The 23,601-nt window shown below is 44.7% G+C and overlaps 1 protein-coding gene across 1 annotated transcript in view; it reads left to right on the top strand.

Moving 5' to 3' along the window:
* The window catches only part of MYZAP (myocardial zonula adherens protein), a 92,635-nt gene that overhangs the window by 35,763 nt on the left and 33,271 nt on the right, over positions 1-23,601 (top strand). The window contains exons 7-10 of the mRNA XM_064267492.1: positions 3,840-3,965; positions 5,379-5,507; positions 9,667-9,746; positions 11,803-11,908. Of these exons, the coding sequence (XP_064123562.1) occupies positions 3,840-3,965; positions 5,379-5,507; positions 9,667-9,746; positions 11,803-11,908 (441 nt within the window). The remainder of the gene's footprint in view (positions 1-3,839; positions 3,966-5,378; positions 5,508-9,666; positions 9,747-11,802; positions 11,909-23,601) is intronic.

Raw genomic sequence — 23,601 nt, 5'->3', positions numbered from 1 at the left:
TGGTTACTATCATCAGTCCAGATTGTGTGTACCCCGTAAACTCCCCACTGGGCCTTCCTTCATTGACCCGCCAGGGGCCGCAAGGGCTGCTTAGTCACCGTGGTAGTGCCGTTATATTGCTGAGAAAGCAGCTGGGACCCTCACAGGTATGGGACTTCAGATGCATTAGAGATCTGTTCTTAGCTGTTTAGATTTTCTTCTGAGGTCCCAACTGTCTGGTTTGACAGAAAAGAGCCAAGGGTGCATGGTTTGCTGGTACTTGGGCCCTGGCCTCTTCTCCAGGAGAGTGATGGGTGCCAAGAACTCTGGGGCATGCCCCTCTTACCCGCCAGGCTGTGCTTGTTAGTGCCCCCCTCCCCCCCAGATATGAAACATGGATGAATTCCTATCCAGGGGCAGGAGCAAATTATTTCCTGAACTAATTCTTTTTTATTTAAGTCTGTGGCTTTCAAATTGTGTTCGGCACAGCCTCAGGTTAGCTTACGGGATGGCAACTTACATAGCTATATAATTTATTGCTCAAACTGGAATATGTTTGGGAGTGAAAGGTGGTGCTGTTACTAATTTAGTGTGGGAAACAAGCTGGGATGTATGGCCCTCCTACCTGTGGGCTGCTGCCAGGGCAGGTGGATGGAGAGGAGGGCAGAGCCACACCACATTGCATGGTCTCTGTAATTGGCACCTGTGACCTGCAGTGTACCATCCACTTGGCCAAACACAGCCATCCTGAGGAGAGGGATCCCAGAGGTATAGAGTGGATGCGCTCCTTTCTGCTCTCACTTCAAATACGGCGGCTCTTCTCTTTACTACTGAACATATTCTGGTTCTAAGTAAGAGTTACTTTGAAAAAGTAACTCTTGTTTGCAGATAAGTCTGAAATCACTGTTTTAGTTTCTTCCTCACCTTTATCCATTCATTCCACAAATGTTTATTGCCTCCTATCAAAGGCAATGGGTTGTTGGTTAATGGGATGTGTCTGTTTGTTCCAGCGGTGGTATGGTGTCAGGGTCTGGGGACATCTTAGCCGGTGTGGCTGTCTGGCTGCTTCCACAGAGCCTAGGCCTCACCCACAATTGCCTTTTTCAGAGACGAATGCTTGTTTTCATCCTGAGCAACAGAATTTAAGAGGGTTTCTCCTACTGTTTCTCTTGTGTTACTCCTCCCCACAAAGCAAAACAAAACAAAAAACAACCAGTTACAGGGACTCGGGGTATTTCACATGGACCAGATGCAGAGAAAACAGGACTTGAGGGACAGCCCTTTCCAGCGATATGTGTCTGTGGAAGAAATGGAGTATGGGAGGCACTGAGTCTCTCTCAGGTGGTGATATCTCTGATTAAGATTTCCCATTTTCTGGCTTCTTGTCCATGGAGGAGAAGGGAGCAGTAGAGGCACCAACAGAGACTTTTGTCATATCTTTGAAGCGAACATTGTGTAATCAGTGGAGGGTGAATAAGGTCTCACCTATCCAGGGATTCTGTATTCAGCCACCTTAGCTCTCTGGAACAAGCAATAACCTGGAAGGAAGGGACAGAAGTCAACTGTCAGCAGCATAACATCAGTGACTCCTGTGAGAGGAAATGGGCTGGGCAGAAAGGAATCACCAGTTACCACCAACCCAAGCTCCCACCCACATTCACACCCACGTCCACTGACTCTTTCTGCCTCCGAAGCTGAGCCTGCTCAAGCCACCAGAGGCCCCTAGCATAGTGTTCCCCAAACCAGGTTGGAATGTTTCAAACTCCACAGTGGGGAAAGCACAAAGGTATGGATATGGTAAGTCCAGATTTCTTAATTGAATTTAGCTGAAGTCCTGACTACAGACTGGCTTGCCCAGTGCAACCGATGGGACAGCTTAACTCCCCGTGGGGACCTTCTCTTCAAAAGCTTCCCTGCTGTTTTGACATTATTATTTTTTTAAGTAATACATGCACACAGGGAAAAAAGCCAAACCAGATGAAAGGTAAACTACAAAAAAACTAGGGAAGAGAAAATCTCTCTGGCTTCTGATCTCCCTCTCATTCCTTAGTTCTCTTTCCTGAAAACAACCATTGCTACCATTTTGTTTACCTCCTGTAGGTATTCCTAGTCTGTGAATAATCAAGCCTACATGCATGTATTTTTCTGTGTTTATCTGTATATCTCTTTTTATATACACATGTGAGAATATTAAACAGACTGTTATACCTTCCATTTTTCACACTCTAGAACTTGAAGATTGTTGTATATTAGTACATCTAGTTTTACCTTGTTCTTTTTAGCAGCTACATATTCAATTGTGTGGGTGTGCTGTAATTTATTTATATGGTTTCTTATTGGTGAACACTTGGGTTGTTTCCAGATGAACTTTCCTTTAAGACCTCTGATTTTCCCCTTCCCTCAACTCTTCTTTCCTGGAACAAGGCTGGAACAGGGGCCCCAGGCAGGTCCTTCAGCCAAGTGGGAAAGTCTTCTTAGATCACATCTGGTATCATTCTTCTCTAGATAGACCTTTCTGACGGCGTGATTGTGTGCTGTATCCACAGAGCCTCAGCCTGACCCACTTCTATCCTTTTCTTAAAAAGTAACTTTCTAGTAGAAAATTTCCAATATTTACAAAAATAGAATAATATTATGAACTTTCATGTACCCAACATTTACCAGCTCAGGGTCAATGTTGTTTCAGCTACATTGTCATCTACTTCCCACCACGCTCCTGCTGGTTATTTATTTGTTTTTCTTGTATTTATTTATTGTACTTTGGATGGAGGTTTACAGAACAAACTAGTTTCACATTAAACAGTTAGTACACATATTGTTTTATGATATTGGTTAACAACCCCACAACATGTCAACACTCTCCCTTCTCAACCTTGGGTTCCCTATTACCAGCTTTCCTGCTCCCTCCTGGCTTCCAGTCCTTCCCCCAGGGCTGGTGTGCCCCTTTAGTCTTGTTTTGTTTTACGGGTCTGTCCAATCTTTGGCTGAAGGGTCAACCTCAGGAGTGACCTCATTACTGAGCTAAAGGGGTGTCTGGGAGCCATATTCTCGGGGTTGCTTCAGTTTCTGTCAGGCCAGTAAGTCTAGTCTATTTTTGTGAGTTAGAATTTTGTTCTACATTTTTCTCCAGCACTGTCTGGAACCCTCTATTGTGATCCCTGTCAGACCAGTCAGTGGTGGTAGCCGGGCACCATCTCATTGTACTGGACTCAGTCTGGTGGAGGCCCTGGTAACTGTGGTCCATTAGTCCTCTGGACCAATCTTTTCCTTGTATGTTTAGTTTTCTTCATTCTTCCTTGTTCCCGAAGGGGTAAGACCAGTGGAGTATCTTAGATAGCCACTCACAGGCTTTTAAGACCCCAGACGCTACTCACCAAAGTAGAATGTAGAACAGTTCCTTTATAAACTATGTTATGCCAATTGAGCTAGATGTTCCCGGAAACCATGATTCCCACAGCCCTCAGCCCAGCAATTCGGTCCCCCAGGGAGTTTGGATGTATCTATGGAGCTTCCGTGACCTTGCCTTGTACAAGTTGTGCTGGCTTCCCCAGTATTGTGTACTATCTTACCCTTCACCAAAGTTACCACTTATCTATTGTCTGTTTAGTGTTTTTCCATTGCTACCCTTCCCCTCCCTCATAACCATAAAAAATTGTTTATTTTTTGTGTGTAAACCTTTTCATGACCATAACCATAAAAAATTGTTTATTTTTTGTGTGTAAACCTTTTCATGAGTTTTTACAGTAGTGATCTCATACAATATTTGTCGTTTTGTGATTGACTTATTTCACTCAACATAGTGCCCTCCAGATTCATCCATGTTGTGGGATGGTTCACAGATGCATCATTGTTCTTTTTAGGTGGAATCATCCCAAGAAGCCAATGCTGAGGTGATGCGAGAGATGACCAGGAAGCTGTATGGCCAGTATGAAGAGAAGCTGCGGGAGGAGCAGCGGAAGCACAGCGCCGAGAAAGAGGCCCTTCTGGTACATATGTGGTAGCTGCTGGTAGAGTAACCAAGATGTATTGGTTCATTACCATTAACTAGCTAGTTGCCATCTAGTCAGTTCTGACACATGGTGACTCCATGGGTGTCAGAATAGAACTGTGCTCCATAGGGCTTTCAAATGGATGATTTTTTGGAAGTAGATCACTAGGCCTTTCTTCCAAGGCACCTCTGGGAGGACTTGAACCTCTAATCTTTCGTTTAGCAGCCGAACATGTTAACTGTTTGCACCACACAGGGACTCCTCATTATTGTCGGTGAAGTTTAAATAGATGGGTTTCTTCTTAGAGGTGTGTTAGTGTACTCTAACATGAGGGAGAACTCAAAGGAATTTATTTGCTCATTCTCTCCCCTCCCTTCCTTCCTTTATTCATCCCTCTCCCAGTTCAGAATAGATCCCAGTCTCTGTCTCTGAATACACCCTTTCTCTAGCCAATTGGATCATTCACCAGCATCCAGGAGGATCCTGGACTTCCTGCAGCTATGTCCTTCCTCACTGCAGCTCCTCCTCTCTACCTGGAATTTCCTCTTTTCCTACCCTTGATCCTACCTCAGGCTGCCTAAAGCCCCCGGAAATGCTGCCGCCTCTCAGTGAGATGGATTGACACAGTGGCTGCAACAATGGCTCAAACATACCTACTCTTGTGAGGATGGCACAGGACCAAAGTTCAGTTCCGTTATACGTAGGGTCGCTGTGAGTTGGAGCTGACTCAACAGCACCTAACAACAATGAATGAAGTTTTCCTCAGTCACATGGCTGCTACCAGTGTCCTCTGTCTTTGGAACACCCGTTCTGTCTCTCTGCTCTGTGCTATGGAATCTTATTATACTGTTATTAGAGCTGGGACGTATGTCTCACAGCTTGGCTTCTCTGGGAGATCGTAAGTCCCTTGAAGACAAGGACTCCATGTCTGCCCTTTCCTATATCCTCAGAGGTTTAATAAAGCACACTGACCGATGGGCTGGGTTTCTGCTTAGGGGTGAGTTGGTGCATACAATGTGGGAGAAATATCTGCGATTTGTGCGTTTAATTCCAGATCTAGCCCTAACTCCCTTTAGATTCTTGGCAAGTACAGTGATTCTCTGAGCATCTAGTCAAGGGCTAAATAACGTTTGCAGGCACTTTTTACACCTTTAGATACCAGAACTCGAGGGCTAGAAGGGGAAGAAATAACCAGGTCCATTAAAAAGCCGCAGGGTGTGTCTTTCTTCACAGGCGAGAACCAGAGTCGTGGAGATTGAGTTCATGATTTGAGGCACTTCTGGGACCCAAGGTCATACTGTCCCAAGGTCATACAGTTGATATTGTGATTGAGCAAGGCCAAGGTTATGTGGACCCCCACTGGAAGCTAGGTACTCCATGACGGTGTTAAGGAGGACGTTTCTTTTGCAGGAAGAAACCAATAATTTTCTGAAAGCGATCGAAGAGGCCAATAAAAAGATGCATGCAACAGAGATCAGCCTAGAGGAGAAAGACCAGAGGATTGGGGAGCTGGACAGGCTGATTGAGCGCATGGAAAAGGTAACTGACCGTCCTTGGCCCTATTCCCCACTACTCGGACCCTCCCCAACCCCCGTAGGCCTGTCTGAAGACTTGGGAAGCCCCCAACACTGATCTCTCTCATCCCTCAAATTTGTGATTAAAAAAAATATATATATATATGCACACACACACACGTATATATGTATGTATTTGTGTTTGCATATATGTATGTATAATATAAGGAAGTCCAACCAAGTTCTGATTTTTTCCCCATAGTAACTATTTCAATGTTTTTTTAAAAATTACAAATGAAATTTTTCACAAAAATTAGTGTCTTAGGAGCCTTGCTTTGCCGGTGCCCCAGACATTAACTTAGCTTACCTGTTGGGTAATTAAGCCCTATTTGGCTGTTACATCAACAGCCATCCCTGTTATTTCTGGGCCTTGGTCTCCAGGATTGGCTTTTCCCTGACATATGAGGAGCTGGGAGGAGTGGGAGATGCCACATTTCTTTGTGGGCATGGCAAGCAGGCTGATGGGTGGGATGGGCTTTAATGAAGCCAGTGAAGAGAAGGGAAAGAGGCCAGAGATTAGAAAGTGGGGCAAGGAAAGAAAGGATGGGTGACCTTTAGTAGGTGACAGAAGACTTCTGGGGTAGGATACAATAGCTTAGGGCCAGCGCTGCAGCTGGTTACTGGAAATGACCCTCTAGCTGCATAGCTGCATGAGTTTGCAGGCCAGTGGTGACCTGCTGAGATCATGACGTTATCGGTGCTGTGGAACTCATAGTCTGGGTGCTGAGAATCTTCAGCCTGATGGTGGAGGGAAGGGGTATGACAGTGTTAACAAGACTAGAGACTGGGCTGCTAAGTGATCCTCAGAAGAGGTCCCCTCACCCTCAGCGTCTCCTCTGCAGTCCCCTGACTAGGCAGGGTGCAGCCAGAGTGGGACTGCGTTAAATTCACACTATGGAGCTTTGGGGCTCCCTGGGATCTCCTGTTTCTACTAGTGGTATCTTTATCTGGGAGAGACTGGAGCAAACTAAAGAGTCATTACAATCTCACTTCTACCATATGGGAAAACAGAATCTCATCTTTTGTTGACAAGAGGATGGTTGGCTTATTTAGGACTAAAGTCAGCACTGATTAGATATGGAGCCCTGGTGGCACAGCAGTTAAGAGCTCAGCTGCTAACCAAAATGTGGGCAGTTCGAATCCACTAGCCGCTCGTTGGAAACCCTATGAGGCAGTTCTACTGTGTCGTGTACAGTTGCTATGAGATGGAATTGACTCGATGGCAACAAGTTTGGTTTTTGTTTTCTTTTGGTGGTGGTCAATAAAAGATGGGATTCTTTCTCCCATGTTACGGTTCTCCTACAACAGGAGAAGCTGGTTAACTCAGATGATCTCTCGAGGTGACAGATTTTCCTGCAGCATGAAGAAGTGAGGTGAGCAGGCAGTATGGGGAGGTGGTTTGGGCAGGCAAGCCTCTCACAAGGGGACAGTGCTGTAATGGTTAAAGACACAGGTTTTTGGATCTTACAAATGAACATAGGGTTGGAACCTTGCTTCTGTCTCTAGTTTGGGGCAGTTACTTGACTTTTCCAAACTCAGGTTTGTATCCTGTGAAACACTGATAAGAATAGCTCTTATTCTTAGGCTTTCTGTGAGGAGTAAATGTGGAAAATTCATGCAAAGTGCTAAGCACAATGTTTGGCACATAGTAAAAAACAAATAAAAAACCGTTGCTGTAGAGATGACTCCAACTCACAGTGACCCCGTGTGTGTTAGAGTAGAACTGTGCTTCAAAGGGTTTTCAGTGGCTGGTTTTTCCGAAGTGGATCACCAGGCCTTTCTTCTGAGGTACCTCTGGTGGACTTGAACCTACAACCTTCTGGTTAGCAAAAGGTCAGTGGTTCGAACCCACCAGCCGCTCTTTGGGAGAAAGTTTTGGCAGTCTGTTTCTGTAAAGGTTACAGACTTGGAAACCTTTGGGGCAGTTCTACTCTTTTCTATAGGGTTGCTTTGATAAACTTTAAAATTTATTATATATATATACACACAAAGCTTATAAATCTTTTTTATTTTAATATTTCATTTGACCCAATATATTGAAAATATTATCCTTTCAATATGTAATCAATATAACATTAAAAAAATTATTTTATTGTACTTTGGATGAAGAGCACACTAGTTTCTTATTAAACAATTAATACACACATTTTTTTGTGACATTGGTTGCCAACCCCATGACATGTAACATTCTCTCCTTCTCAACCTTTGGTTCCCCATTACCACCTTTCCTGTCCACTCTTGCCTTCTGTTCCTTGCCCCTGGGCTGCTATGACCCTTTAGTCTCGTTTTGTTTTATAGGCTTGTCTTATCTTTGGCTGAAGGGTGAACCTCAGGAGTGACTTCATTACTGAGCTGTACGGGTGTCTGGGGACCATAGTCTCGGGGTTTCTCTAGTCTCTGCTAGACTAGTAAATCTTTTTTTTTTTTTGTGAGTTAGAATTTTGTTCTGCATTTTACTCCAGCTCTCCTGGGACCCTCTATCATGATCCCTGTCAGAGCAGCCGGTAGTGGTAGCTGGGTACCGCCTAGTTGTGCTGGACTCAGTCTGGTTTAGGCTGTAGTAGTTGTGGTCCATTAGTCCTTTGGACTAATCTTTCCCTTGTGTCTTTAGTTTTCTTCATTCTCCCTTGCTCCAGATGGGGTGAGACCAGTGAAGCATCTTAGATGGCCACTCACAAGCTTTTAAGACCCCAGACTCTACTCACCAAAGTTAGAATGTAGAACATTTTCTTTATAAACTGTTCTGCCAATTGAGCTACATGTTCCCCAAGACCATGATCCTCACAGCCCTTGAAGCTTGCAAATCATAAGTGCACAACCTGATACATATCTTAGTTTTCTATTGCTGCTATAAAAAATTACCACAAATTTAGTGGCTTAAAACAACACGAATTTATTACCTCATAGTTCTGGAGGTCAGAAGCCCTAAAATCCAGGTGTCAGTATGGCTGCGTTCCTTCTGGAGGGTTTAGGGCAGAATACATATCGTTGCCTTTTCTAGCTTCTAGATACTTCCTACGAAGGATCCCTGATGGTGCAGTGGTTAAGCATTCAGCTGCTAACCAAAAGGTGAGCAGTTTGAACCCACCAGCTGCTCTGTGGGAGAAAGATGTGGCAGTCTGATTCCCTAAAGGTTATAGCTTAGAAAACCCTATGGGCCAGTTCTACTCTGTCCTATATGGTTACTGTAAGTTAGAATAGACTCAATAGCAATGGATTTATAGGCCTCCTGTGTTCTTTGGCTCATGGCCCCATCCTCCATCTTAAAGCCAGAGCACAGCATCTTCCAGCCTCTCTCTCAGACTCTGACTCTGCCTTCCTCTTATGAGGATCTTTGTGACTTTTGCATTGGACCCACTTGGATAGTCCCTGATAATTTTCCCATCTCAAGATGCTTAATTTAATCACATCTGCAAATCTTCTTTTGCTATGAAAGGTAACATATTCACAGATTCTGGGGATTAGAATGTGGACCTCTTTGTGGGGTCACCATCGTGACAACCGCCGTGCATTGTTACACGTGAGCATTCCTGTGTAAACACAACCCACGTTTACATATAGGATACTGCCAGAAGTCCAGAAACCTCTTTTCCCAATGATTCAGAAAATAATCAACAATTTTGCAATGTCACAGGCCACTGATTTTGAGTATTGATTAGCACTATTTTTTGTTGTTGTTGTGTGCCATCAAGTCAATTCCAACTCATAGCGACCCTACAGGACAGAGTAGAACTGCCCCATAGGGTTTCCAAGGAGTGGCTGGTGGATTTGAACTGCCGACCTTTTGGTTAGTGGCCTGAGCTCTTAAACACTTTGCCACCGGGGCTCCTATTATTATTTAGGACTATAAATTTTGACAAGACTTCTGAGCCTGGACTGATGAAATTTTTTTTTTTTTAAATTAACCTTGAGTGGCTTTATCCAGGAGATTTATCTCTTATTCCTAAGAAGTCTGTAAATACACACCAACAGATATGGCTTGACTTGGACTTTGGGTAGGTGGGTGTGGCAGGCCCTTGGGGGTGGTAGGGACTGGAACTCAGCAGTGATAGAGCTGCTTGATATGGGTTCTGTCTCCTAACTTGGGATTCGTTGATTGAAATACCACTTTCTCTCTGTTTTAGGAACGTCATCAATTACAGCTCCAGCTCCTGGAACATGAAGCAGAAATGTCAGCGGACAGAGCTGATTCTGACAGGGGAAGGTAAGACGTAGTGCCCTTTGTCTTGTCATAGATTTAGATGTAGGACATGCTGTGTTTCTGTGGGCTCATTTGGTTTAGACATTTTCATTCATCTGAGCAACAATGGCTGTGGACTTATTATATGTGTGAAACACTGGGCTGAGAGCTTCTGAGTGTAGCCAGTTCCTCTAGGAGCTTCCAGGTACATCTCATGGCCCATGGCTTGTTTCTAGTACGCTAGAACCCCTTCAGGGGCCCTGGTGGCATAGTGGTTAAGAGCTCAGGCTGCTAACAAAAGGTCGGCAGTTCGAATCCACCAGCCGCTCCTTGGAAACCCCACCTACGGGGCAGTTCTACTCTGTCCTATAGGGTACCTATGAGTTGGAATCGAGTTGACAGCACACAACAACAACTACAGAACACATCAGAGACTGTGCCAAGTACAAACATTTAGTCTATAAATATTCTCCATACCCTTGAACTCCACAGGATGCAACTTGTTGAAGAGAAAACTCTTCAACTGTGATTAATACCATTTATCCTGGAAACTAATTTTAAAATCTATTTCCAAATATTGCTCAGCAACACCTTGCATTGCCCCTGGCTCTGAGCATATAAGCCCTGTGTGGAAAATATGGGTGTAGTACTCTGTCTCTGCTAGAAATAAAAATGCAGACAAGCAGCACACACCCTCTGGTGAAGGAAACCAAGGGTGGGGTGATTTGTGCATTTGGAGCAAGTTAACTTAGCCTGAGATTCTTTGCTTACCTGTAAAACGGGGATTATTTTTTAAAGGTGGTTATGATGATGGTAGGAGAATACATAGTTAAAACGCTTGGCTCTAACCAAAAGTTTGGAAGTTCAAGTCCACCCAGGGGCTTTTTGGAAGAAAGGCCTTATGATCTACACTTTTGAAAACGTAGCCATGGACAACCCTATGGACTACAGCTCTACTCTGACACACGTGGGGTTGCCACGAGACATGGTCAACTCAACGGCAACTGGTTTTTTTATGATGATAACAATAGTGCCCATCTCATTGGGTTATTATTATGAGGCAACTGTTGGGCATACTGCCTGCCACATGGTTATGCTGAAAAAATGTTTTCTTTCCTGTTTTTGAGACTCAGGGTTCTCACAGTTGTAGGCATCATTCCTAGTCCTTTACGTTTGCTGAGAAGGGAGCTGAAAGAGATGAGAAGTGGCAAGTGGGCCACCAGGCCCTTTGTCAGTGCTCCCCTCTGGTGGCGCCATAGAACTTAGAGTCTACCTGCTGACTTCCTTGGTTCCTTTTCAACAGAAAAGTCTGCAATGTCTGGTGATATGGCCCGCTCTACTTTGATGCAGAGAAGTTCTTTCCATGTGTTGTCCATTTGCACAGAGTAAATGATGTGTAGAACAACGATAATTCCAGACATTTCAGGACTCTGCCACTTGATTTCAGATATTTTGTTGTACTGTTAGACACCATTCCTTCTTTGTTCTTCTAATCAAGGTAATTTACTGGATGTTCCAATACGATATTAATACCAAGACAGCCTCTCTTACCTGTAAATGGTACAAAAAACAAAAACAAAAGCTCTCTCAGTTTCTGGAACATAAGGTAACTGTCCTTACACAAGGTGAAACTTGCAAGTGGAAACTTGGAAAAGAGTCCTGTATTCCTTCTACAGTGGGGGTAGCTGACAGATAGTTAATCACCCACCCACACCAAACCCGTTGCCATTGAGTTGATTCTGGCTCACAGCGACCCCATAGGACAGAGTAGAACTGCCCCACGGAGTTTCCAAGACTAATCTTTACAGAAGCAGACAGCCACATCTTTGTCCTGTGGAGCGGCTGGTGGTATTGAACCACCGACCTTTCAGTTGGCAGGCAAGTGCTTTAACCGCTGTACCACCAGGGCTTGTCTGTTAACCACCCAGAATACACACAAAGTAAGGAGAGTGCATTTTTGGAGTTTCATTTCTTGTTACTTGGCAGTATTTCTGAACACCCAGCCTGTGAGCTTCTAAAGCAGTGAGTGGTCTTACTGCTTTGCTTTCGGGCTTGATTGCTTTTCCTCCTACCATGTTAGGTATCAGCAGCTGGAGGAGGCCTCCGCCGGCCTCCGGGAACGGATCAGACACCTAGACGATATGGTGCTTTGCCAGCAGAAGAAAGTCAAGCAGATGGTTGAGGAGGTAAGCCAGCACTCGTCAGAGGTCATGGGGCCCAGGATTACTTCCAGGTGGAATCACTTCAGCCCACAGCCAGATCCAGCTCAGCTCAGTTTCCTCTGGCTCACAGCCGAACTTGTGCTCAGGCCACTGTCATGTTGGCCCAGAGAGGGGTTTGCTCATATATCCCCAGGTGACTGCCCTGCTAAAGAAGGGCTTCTCCATATCAAAGGGTTACAGTTGAGGAAGCTGTGAGCACAGTAGGTCAGCTTACCCACTTTCTGGGGACAGTGATACCTCACGCAGGTGTCTACAGCTCAAGGGACAAAAGCTTACTGCAGCTCAGGGCTTTGCTCTGCTCTGCTCCCGCTCAAACCCTGGTCTTTACTTCTGGGTGTGTCTCTCTTCCCTTCCCTTTCCTTCTCTTTCCCTGCTGCTTCCTCTGCATTTTCTTTCCCTTCTTCCCTCCTCCTCTCCTTCCACTCCTGTTCCTTCATCCTCTCTCTTCCACCATCCTTCCTTTCCTTAGCTACCTATGCAATATGGAACCAATTTATATGTTCCTTCTATACTGGACATAGTTTAATACTCTATTTTTCTAAATGAAAAAAAAAAAAATAGATAAGTTGAACGTTTGTTTTTCTCTAAGAGTAAAAGAAAATCTTTTAACTTGTGTGAATGTAATCTGTCTCTTTTTCTTGTGGTGATCCTCCATAGAAGAAAGCCCAGGCTGTGGTAAAGCTAATCCCATGGTACAGTCATTTTTCCTTGCTCGTTTAAAAATCTGATGGAAAGTAGAACAGGTGGGTACTAATAGGCTTATAGGAATTCGGAGGGTCTGAGTCTCTAACTTGGAAGGAAAAGTTTCAACTTAATCGAACATTTGTTGGCAGTGGAAGAACTGAGAAAACATTTCCCTTTCTTATATTAAGTACTACTCTGAAAAGTTATTGATTTTGTTAATCCATAAAATGTGGCAATATTAGCGAGGTGGGGTTAAAGTCAAGAAATCCACGAGGATGGGACGGGGCACTTTTTGACATTACGTGTAAGAGAAACCTATTGTTGTGTGCTGTTGAGTCAATTCCGTCTCATAGGGACCCTATAGGACAGAGTAGAACTGCCCCATAGAATTTCCAAGGAGCACCTGGTGGATTCAAACTGCCAACCTTTTGGTTAGCAGCCGTAGCATTTAACCACTGCGCCACCAGGGTTTCTTCCCTGGGAGAGGCAATGTGTTTTTGCCCTTTATTACGATGCAAGGCCAGGCCAGAACCACTGGGTGGCACTTGCAAAAGGCGAAATTCAGCTCTTCATTCGCCATGAGGAAAGCATCCCCCAAACTGGCCAGCCTGGGAAGGTGCTTGTTGAACGCTTTATCAGGGGCACGTTCCTTATGAGGTAAGAAGTTGAGGTAGAAGCTCTGGCGTTTCTTCAGAATGCTGTGTTCTGTAATCTGAAAGACTATGTGGAGGAAATCTGGCAACTTTGGTAAAGTGTTCCTTATATAAAGAAATCTCTATTGTTTACTGAGCTGTGGTGACACAGTGGTTAAGTGCTCGGCTGCTAACTGAAAGGTTGGCGGTTCAAACCCACCAGCCGCTCTGTGGCAGAAAGAGGTGGCAGTCTGCTTCTGTAAAGATTACAGCCTTGAAAACCCTACGGGGCAGTTCTACTGACTCGTCAGAAAGGGGTTTATTGTTTACTATGCTGTGTCTGATACTAAGATCTCAGCATGTCATTAATTTGGCATAATGAGTGAAATCGGCAAAGTCACACCTAAATCACTTCATTTGGACTGTTTTTAAAAAAATCCAGACTAGTAATTGGTCACTTGTGGAATCTTGAACTCTGACTACAGAAGAACTTATGGGGTCAAGTTCACTAACAGAAGACAAAGCAAGGTGTCTTCAGCAAGGTGTGGACCAAACACCCCACTAAGCTAGATCTTTCTGTTGAGTTCATTCTCCGTTTGTCATGGGTATCAGGGATTGGTTATCCCTCTTCCATTACCAGTTCTTCCAGCTGGTTCTGCTTCTGACAAAAAGAAAAAAATAAAGATAACACACACTCCTTTAGATGTTTAAGGATTTGCCAGAAAATAGAAGTATCAAGGGACTGAAAAAAAATAGCACTTACAGAGAATTCATTCATTCACCATTCATTCATTCACCAGATACCCACCAAGCACCTTCTCTGTGCCAGGGCTGGGTACTGAATGGGAGTGATGTGAACATGATCCCTGCCCTCAGGGAGCTCATCATCTGGCATAACCCTTGTCCCTGGGCTTTGTTCTGCTCTTTTACAGCTTTGTTGGGATTAGATCCTTTGTCTTGAATTGGGCTGCACTTTTTAGAGTCCTTGGGTAGCGCAAACGGACGCCTTGCTGCTACCTAAGAGGTTGGAAGTTTGCGCCCACCCAGAGGCACCACAGAAGAAAGGCCTGGCAATCTACTTCTGAAACATCAGCCATTAAAAACCCTATGGAGCACAATTCTACTCTAATACTTATGGGGTTGCCCTCAGTCAGAGTCAACTCGATGGCGACTGGTTTTTTAGATTACCATTAAAGGCAGCAGGAGAGCAGGGAGGAGCAAAAAGCTGGGGAGGCACCTGAAGGCCAGCCGGAGCAGTTACCACCGTTCACGTAGCTCTGAGGGCTGTTTCTTCAGCACACCAGGTCGTTCACGCCTCTCTACCTGCTCTCCCAGGGCTGGTTCTGCTGCCAACTAAAGCAGCTTTCCTACCCAGGGGAAAATTATCTGGGAGAAAAAAACAAATTCTTATTTGCCCTCCAAGGGGGTGGATTTACATTTTTGCCAATGAGCGATGATATTACTCAGCTGAATAAACAATAATTTCATAAGAGTTCCTTGACCGTTTTCCATTTCAGCCATTAGGTGTTTCTGCCTGAGTTTATTATCTCTGTCTTCTCATTTCCAGCTGTGGTTTGTGACGTGTGAACAGTTTGTGCCAACTCAAAGTGTCTGAAGGGGGTTGGAAAGGAAGAATTACTTCTTTAGACTTGTTTTCTTTTGCAGAAAGCAGTTGTTTTCCCTCCCCCTTCCTATAAATTAAGTGTTTGCTGGGGTGCAGGGGTGCAGAGGTACCGGCGTGCAGGGATGCAGGTGTGCAGAGGTGCAGGGGATTCATGGCGCCTATTAGTTCTTGCTTCTCCTCCCAGGCTGCACGTTCGAATCACCTGGGGAGCTTTAAAAAAAAGCCAGCACCTGGCAGGTGGGGGTGGGAAGGACTGTTTTTTTTTTTTCTCTCTTTACACTCCCTATGCGATTCCCACGTGCAACCAGGACTGAGGCCTGCTGCCCTGGCTTCTCAGGCAGATCAGTGGGCTGGCTGTCCTCACTGGCTTTGCATAATGTTGATAGTGTATTCCTGCCAACTTCCTTCAGAAACTTCTGTACCTGAGGTGGAAAGCTGGTTGTGAAACAGGCAAAGCAGAGAATCAAAAACCAAACCAAACCTGTTGCTGCCGTGTCGATTCCAACTCAGAGTAGAGCTGCCCCATAGGGTTTCCTAGGAGTGGCTGGTGGATTCGAACCTCCTATCTTTTGGTTAGCAGCCAGACTCTTAACCACTGTGCCACTAGGGCTCCAAAGCAAAGAGGGAAGGGCTAGATGGAAGAAGGCCAGGAAACCAAGGACTGGAGCACTGATGTGGGACAGCTGATGCAAGTCTGTGAGTGCCTGAAGGTCCTGTCAGGGGATCTAGTACTTGCTGCCACCCCTTGTCTCAGGAGGATTCCGTCACAGCTCACTCTTGATAACTGTACTGCCTGGTGGTGTCTAAATAATAAAGACTTCCTGGTACATCTAGAGAGAAGATGTGACTGAGGTAGGATAAGGCACACTTGTTAAATAGGTGATAGAGACTTTAAGGGACAGATCTAACATACCCAATGTCCTTGGAAGTGTGAACCTGCCACTAACAAGGAGATCAAAAAGCAGGTCTTGTGGGTCCTCTTCTCATGTGTATGTGTTTAGGCACGTGTGTGTGTGCACGTGCCTAGTGTGCATACATACGTATGCATGCAGGCTCTCACCTGGTTTAAATCACCCACATCTGTCTACACAGAAGACCTTACACTTGGCTCTGCTGTACCTCTTTAGAAAGAAAAGAACATACCTTGCTGAAATAATACTGTTAACAATGACTGCTTTTCCAGTGCAAGGCAGAGCAGAACCTGTTTGCAATTCCTAAGAAATGGTTTTGAAAGTAATTATCATCTCTTGGATTTTTTTTAAAGAGTGATGCTGTTGTTATAAACGATAATTCCATGGAGAAACACACTGGATCAGGGCAAATAGATGATGAATGCCTCTTCAGAGGTGAGGCTTTGAGTCCCTGGCTTGTGAGGCAGACAGCAAAATAGGGCTTCCCCATAACTCACCTCCCAGGCCCTGAGTCTATAAGCATCCCCTACAAATAGCCCTGCAGTTAGAAGCCTGGGAGAGGTGCTTCTGGGTATGCAGTGAAAGGCGGCCTGGACAATGGCAATGGTCATGGACTTTAGAATCAGACAGCCCGCATTTACTAGTTGTGGGACCTTCAACTAGTTATAGTTTTCTTGACTGTAAAATAGGGCTGATAGCAGTGTCCACCTGGGAGGGAATATTGTCAGAGCTAAATGAGATGATGTATACCAGGCCCTTAGTGTATTAACTGGAGCACAGTCAATACACAGTAAACACCAGCTGCTACTACGGTTAACCACGGTGGGTGAGTCCTGCTGTGTATGCCCAAAGTAAAGCTACACGAGTTAGAAGCAAAAGTAGCTGGGTTGATTTCTTGACTGATACCCAGGGCTACCCTCTTCCCTTTTGGGAGTCTTATGGGCCAAACTGGATCTTTGGGATAAGCTTTCCTCTGCACTTCTGCGCTCTGTGCTGCTTTCTAGCTTAGCCATCAATCCCTTGAGTAGAATATTTATGCACAAAGCAATTTAAAAAATTTCAATTCTCTCCATCCCAAGAACCTTCCATTTGAAACAGCACAACCACTTGTAGGCACACAGTATTTTAAAACTATCATGTGTTGTGCTAAAATGTGCAACACACAAAAGTACATTTTTGCCAAATGCCTTGTGTTGGGAGGATTCAGGGTAATTTCTGTGGCTGATAATTAGGTAATGTCATTCTTAAGTGGGGTGGGGGAAAGGAGCCATAGCATTGGTCCCAGAAGCCTAATGCAACGCACTTGAACTGTTTCTAGATCATGGCTCACGAGCTCTTCTCCAGATTTAGTCTCCGGTTCTTTGGAAGATGATAAAATGGTAGACTGCTCTGGGTTGGAAGCGATTTCTTTTATTGTTGGTGACTAGAAGAACACACGTACTCGCTGTGCTGGGAAGAGGTGGCATTTATCTGTGATGAGCTGATGAACAAAACGGGAAGGACAGGCTACTGAAAGGAAATTTGACCGTGTAGGTAGGGCTGCTTTGTGAAAATACCCACAAACTGCAACCAAACCTTATACAACCTCAAACTGCAGAGTTGAGAGAATGCAAATATCCTTAGAGTGTTTTTAGAGACTTAGATTCCTAGACGTCAAAGAAGGAAATGCAATGAAAAATAGAGCTAAGAGTGAATTTGGAAAGTGCCAGGCGGAGGCTGGTCTTCTGATGTTGGAAAATGAAGCCTTACTTATGGAAAAAGCTGCCAAGGACATCTGCCCAGGAGAGGGAAGAGGGCTTGAAGAATGTCAGTGGTCCAGGAAGGAAGTGCCCACCACACCACAACCCCGAAAACACGGAAGCAGCCAAGCGCCCGTGTAGTTTGATTATATTTCTCCTTGGGAAGGGGCCTTGGGATTGTCCTTTCTGAATGGGTATCAATAGCACTACTCAACTTAGCACTCATCTTGTTTAGGAAAAGTTTGGTTTGTTTCTGTTGTCAACAGCGTTTTGCCTCAACAGACAGTTCAACCAACTTCATGGAAAGGAGAAGTATATCTGATGAGAAGAAAAATGTATTCGATTGAAGTGAAATGATATTTCATGGGTACTTTATGTTATAGTGGTTTGCCTTGAGATAGCTGCAGGTGCTGATGTTTCATACAAACTCACAGTGTTGCTGAGAACTGGTAGTAATAGCAGTAGCAGCTGTGGTAGTAATAGTTAATGAGTGATACTAGCGTATGTAGGCTAGTAGGCTGGGCTAAAGGAGTGAGCTCATGAAGGGGCTGCTGGTCACTTAGACCTTGGGCAGCTCTCCTTCCATCTGCTTCTCCATGGCGGAGTGGACAGGCAGATACTTTCTTGTCAGGATTTGTCTTTGGTCTTTCTTTTAGATGCCTCTGACTATCTTCAGCAAGTAGGGAGTCGATGGGAAAGGAAACAGATGAGTAATTTACCATGTTAGTAATTACCCATTAATGTAGCCAGCCTGTGCATACTGCTCTGTTTAAACACAGATGCCCAGGTACTCCTGGACTGCTGAGTATTCAGGGTTGCCTTGGGGTGATTGGGGTCACATTTGAAATGTGTTAATCTGGATGTTGGAGTCCCCCAGTGGGGCAAAGTGCTGACAGGTTGGAAGTTCTAGTCCACCCAGAGGCACCTTTGAAGAAAGCCCTGGTGATCTACTTCTGAAAAATCAACCGCTGAAAACCCTTTGGAACACAGCTCTGCTTGTCACACATGGAGGCACCATGAGTCAGAGTCGATTCGACAGCAGCTGGTTAACCCAGTTGCCACTCTGGTGTAGCTGCCTGCAGTGTCTCTTGGGGCACCCTTTCTGCCTTAATGTTTTTCTGAGTCTCTGCAATGGATCCCAGTTGCAAAAAATTAAATAATATAAAACAAGGGGATTAATGAGTTTTAGAGAAATTTACCACCATGTGAGTCTCTCTACCCTTGTCATGTGCAGTCCCTGTGCCCTTGGTGTTTCATCCTTTTGGTGTGGCCAGTCCCTGGAGGCTAGGTAGACCTTATTTTGTGGAGCAGATAGCAAGGACCCTGTGGGCCAGGACTGAGGCTGAGGCAAGAGAGCAGCCAGGGCGCAGCAGGTAGAAGCATTTTCTCTCCTGGGGGTTCAGGTACCTGAGGCACCTTGCTCACCTCTCCCTCATCCCAGCCTGGAGCCCAAGGCTGATGCGGGAGCTCCTTAGATCTGTATGCTCCACCTGCCAGGACCTGCCTCAGCCTGCTCCTTCTGCCCGGACTGTGATGTGTTCCAAACCTGACTTACTGCCTGTGAAACCTGAGTCATCTGCTCAAATCCTGCCTCAGCCTGCCCCCAGCCCCCAGCATGAGTGTACCGCGCATCCTCCCGCCTCCCCTAACTGGATCCTTGGTCTGGACCCCCTAAGGGCACACCCCTAGCCATTCCTGCCCCCACCCACAGGAGGTGCCTGCCATCTTTTGAGGTAGAATTTATTTGTAATGAACGTGTTATAATTTCAAATTCTAGCATTTAACATTGTATTATTTACTTCTTTGTTTTAAAATCTTAGATATTTTGTCTAAGATGTGGAACTTTTTAAGGGATCAGAAATATCACATGCATGTAAGCCTTATGCATTCTAGGAAGAAATACTCCAGGTTCATTTCATGACACATGTTGGTTGATGTATTCACGGTACAAATTGTCCTTTCAAGGCAGGAGACTTTTTCTTTGTAAATGTCATTGAGCCCACTTTCTCTTAATTAGAATTGTTTCTAATTGGCTTTGAAATATTTCCCAGAGACCTGGGTGCCCGCATTCTGCCCACGGAGAGAACCAGGGGCTAAGCAGTCGGTATTTGGAGTAACTCCCCATTACTGAGAGCTTCTCGTCTTCCCAGGGTGTGCATGTGGCGCCAGGTCCCCAGGCTAAGCCTGTGTGGGTTTGATTACTAGCTCAGGTTGTTTGTTTTTTGTGTTTTTAGCACGGGAAACTGAAGCTTAGAGTCTGAAAAAATTAGTAGCTGGCAGCCAATCAGCAGACAGTGGTGGTGCGGGTCCACCCCAGACCTGTTCTCCTTTGTTTAACTGGAAAAAAAAATTTTAATACGGAAAATTATAGAAAATGGTTAAAAACAAAAACCTCTAGAATTGACAAACATTAATATTTTGGCATACTTGTTTCAGAGTTTTTTTTAATAAAAGAAATAAAATATTACCAATAGTGTTTCTACTCCTTTCACTCCTCCCTAGTTCTGTTCCTCTTCTTTCCTCCTGGCTCTGGCCCTCTTCAGAGGCAACCACCACGAGAATCTGGTCTCTATCCAGGCCGTGTCTCTGTGCTTTTATTGCATATATATGTACCTATTACCAAAGTAAAGCTTTATTTATGTGTTTAAAAATTTACATGAATGGTATTTATTGTACATATTTTGCAGCCTGCTATTTTCCCCAGTTTGGTTTTTGATGTCATTATGTATAGATCTGAATTACTCATTTTGATGACTGTATAGTATTCCATTATGTGAAGATACTGTAATTTATTCATCCAAGGCCCTATTGGTGTTTAGTTTGTTTCCTAATTTTTATTCTTTTACAAATAATGCTGAACATGTCTCTATACTTCTCTAGCTAAGAAATATACTAGAGGAGGAATTGGTATTGAGAAACTCTGGTGGCACAGTGGTTAATTGAACTTAACTGCTAACTGAAAGGTTGGTACTTTGAACCCACCAGCTACTCTGAGGGAAAAAGATGTGGCAGCCTGCTTCCGTAAAGATTCAAGCCTTGGAAACCCTATGGGGCAGTTCAGCTCTGTCCTATGGTCGCTATCAGTCAGAATCGACTCAATGGCAGTGGGTTTTTTGTGAGTAGATATGGCAGAGTTGCTCTCCAAGTACACACTTCCACCAGTCTCATGTGACAGGGCAGGCGTCTCCGCATCCTTGTTGCAGTTTGGTGTTGTTGGGCTGTAATTATTGCCTCTTGTGAGATGGAATCTCATTGTTTTAATTTGTGCCAGTACTACTCAATAAATCTAGTGAGATGGAGCATTTTTTCATAAGATTATTGACCGAGCGGGCATCCTCTTTTATGTAGCTGTTCATTTTTCCATATGGTTGTTTATCTTTCTCCTGATGATTTGTTAGGACCTCTTCACGTATTATCAAATTAATTATTCACCAAAAAATATTTGGATACAGCTGTCTCCTCCTAGACAGTGGTTTTCGTATGTTTGTTTGTTTATGGTGTCTTTTATAATATACAACTAATTTTGGTATAAATGTATCAGTCTCTGTGCTCTTTGGTGCATCTTGTTTTTTGGTCACACAGATGTTTTTTGTCTAGTTTTAAAGTTTTTTTTCATCTTTAGGTCTTTAATTACAGTCCCACACCCTCTTCCCTCCTTCCCTACTCTATTTTTATCCAGAGCACTTATCATTTTCTAATAATACCATACACTTGCCTGTTTTGCCTTTTTATTTTGTTTACTGTTTCTCCCCACTAGAATGTAAGCTCCATGAGGGCAGGGATTTTTGTCTGTTTTGTTCTCGGCTGTATCCCTAACACCTGGAACAGTCACTGGCATATAGTAGGTGCTCAATAAATATTTGTGAAGAAATAAAGAATAACCCATGTGGAATTTATTTTTGTGTGTATGGTATGAGTAAGTCTCTGTTTTTATTTTCTTGTTTTTTCCTGTCGCAGAAAACCTGTTTCCAGCATCTATTGACTAGTCCATCCTGACCACACTGATTTTTCCAGGCGCCTTGTCAGCCTGAGTTTTTTCCACTGTGCCACTGGTTTTGAACATTCCTGCTCTCCTGCCCCGCTGCTAATGTCTGCAGGAAGTCCAGTTCTGGGGCTTAGGGGTGAGAATGGGCTGCCGTGGAGCCAGGTAGCACTTACGGGGAGTTCTCTGATGCGTTGGTCATTTTAGAAGAACCTTTTCTTTTCATTTTTCTAATTATTTTATTTATTTTTGTTGTTGAAAATACGCATAGGAGAACATATACCAATTCATCAGTTTCTATGTGTACAATTCAGTGTCTTAAAGACTAGAAACGCCTTTCATATGAGTGCAAACATGGACATGAGTTCCTGCCTTCAAGGAACTTTCTGATTGACCTTAAAAATTTAAGAACTCGAAGCAGAGTGTGCTGAGTGTTCAACAGGGGTGTGACTGTGTGCTGGGAATACAGAGCCCGTAATGGTCAAAGGCTGGGAATACAGAGCCCGTCATGGTCATAGGCTGGGAGTACAGAAGCCTGTCATGGTCATAGGCTGGGAGTACAGAAGCCCGTCATGGTCATAGGCTGGGAGTACAGGAGCCTGTCATGGTCATAGGCTGGGAATACAGGAGCTTGTCATGGTCATAGCCTGGGAATACAGGAGCCCGTCATGGCCACAGGCTGAGAATACAGAGCCCGTCATGGCCACAGGCTGGGAATGCAGAGCCCGTCATGGGCACAGGCTGGGAGTACAGGAGCCCGTCATGGTCATAGGCTGGGAATACAGAGCCCGTAATGGTCAGAGGCTGGGAATACAGAGCCTGCCATGGTCATAGGCTGGGAGTACAGGAGCCCAACATGGTCATAGGCTGGGAGTACAGGAGCCCGTCATGGTCATAGGCTGGGTTACAGAGCCCGTCATGGTCATAGGCTGGGTTACAGAGCCCGTCATGGTCATAGGCTGGGAATACAGAAGCCCGTCATGGTTAATGAATTTGAGTGATTTAACTCTGACTTTGCATTTGCCCCACTCCTGATTAGGCTTTGCAGTCTTGAGCAAGCTACTTATCCTCTCCAAGACTTAGTCTCCTTATCTGTAAAATGGGAGGCTCGTAGTAATGCCTCCTTTCTGAGGTGGTTGTTAAGGGCTGACTGATAAAATGCATGTCAAGTACTTAGCATGGTGCCTGTGAATGCTAACTAGTCCTGGTGTGGGTGAAGAGTCTTTAGGGAGGAGGCGGTTTTTTGACCAGGCTTTGCAGGGTGGGTTGGGTTTTTTCCGACAGGGAATGAATGGGTGGAGGACATACCAGACAGAAAATACAGAATAAACAAAAACATGGAGATCAGAAAGCACAGAGTTAGCTCAGGGAGCATCAATCTAGGTTGCCTGGGTTGTAGGAGGGAGTGAAGGTGAAAGGCTAGAAATGTAGGTTGAGACCAATCATGGTGGGTTATCAGCACCAAATGCCCTTTATTACTCTGCTCGTAGCGACTCAGCGGCTCCCCATTGCTTTGTCAGATCTGAACGCAAGAGTGATGCCTCTGGCAGGAGATGCTGGTGAATCACTGGGGAGAGGGGCTGGTAGGGCAGCCAAAGGCTCTCAGGAGGCCCCTGCCCAGTGCTGGTGAGGGTCCATATCCCAGGGCACTTGAACTTTAGGGACTTTTTAAAAAACTACCATGTTTTTGAGCACCAACTTTGTGCCAGGTGAGGAGCCAGGTGCTTCTATATCCATATTACATTAGTCTAAACAGTTCTTTCCCTGGATATTCCAGTCCAGTGTTTGTGTTTTGTCTCTGAAACTGTGTCCATCTGGGGATAGAGAGCGTAGGAGCATGTCCTTCCTGGTGTCTCCATTCCTCCTTCTTTCTCTAAAGTCATAGAGGAAGAAAGAACAGCCTGAAAATTCAGGGCCTCTACATGCCATTTGTAAAACAAGATATCCAATGCCAGCATTACTTCTAGAACTTTGCCTGATTTCTGCGTAGCATTGCAGTGACAGGTTGTCATCACAGGGAGGGTGGAAGAAAAACTCGACATCGCTATAGTGTCAGAGAATCTTGGGTTTAGTTCCTAGTCCTGC

Source organism: Loxodonta africana, chromosome 13, assembly GCF_030014295.1.
Source record: "Loxodonta africana isolate mLoxAfr1 chromosome 13, mLoxAfr1.hap2, whole genome shotgun sequence".
Taxonomy (NCBI): domain Eukaryota; kingdom Metazoa; phylum Chordata; class Mammalia; order Proboscidea; family Elephantidae; genus Loxodonta; species Loxodonta africana.
Note: the sequence above shows the minus strand (reverse complement) of the source record. Positions and strands in the feature narration are given on the sequence as shown.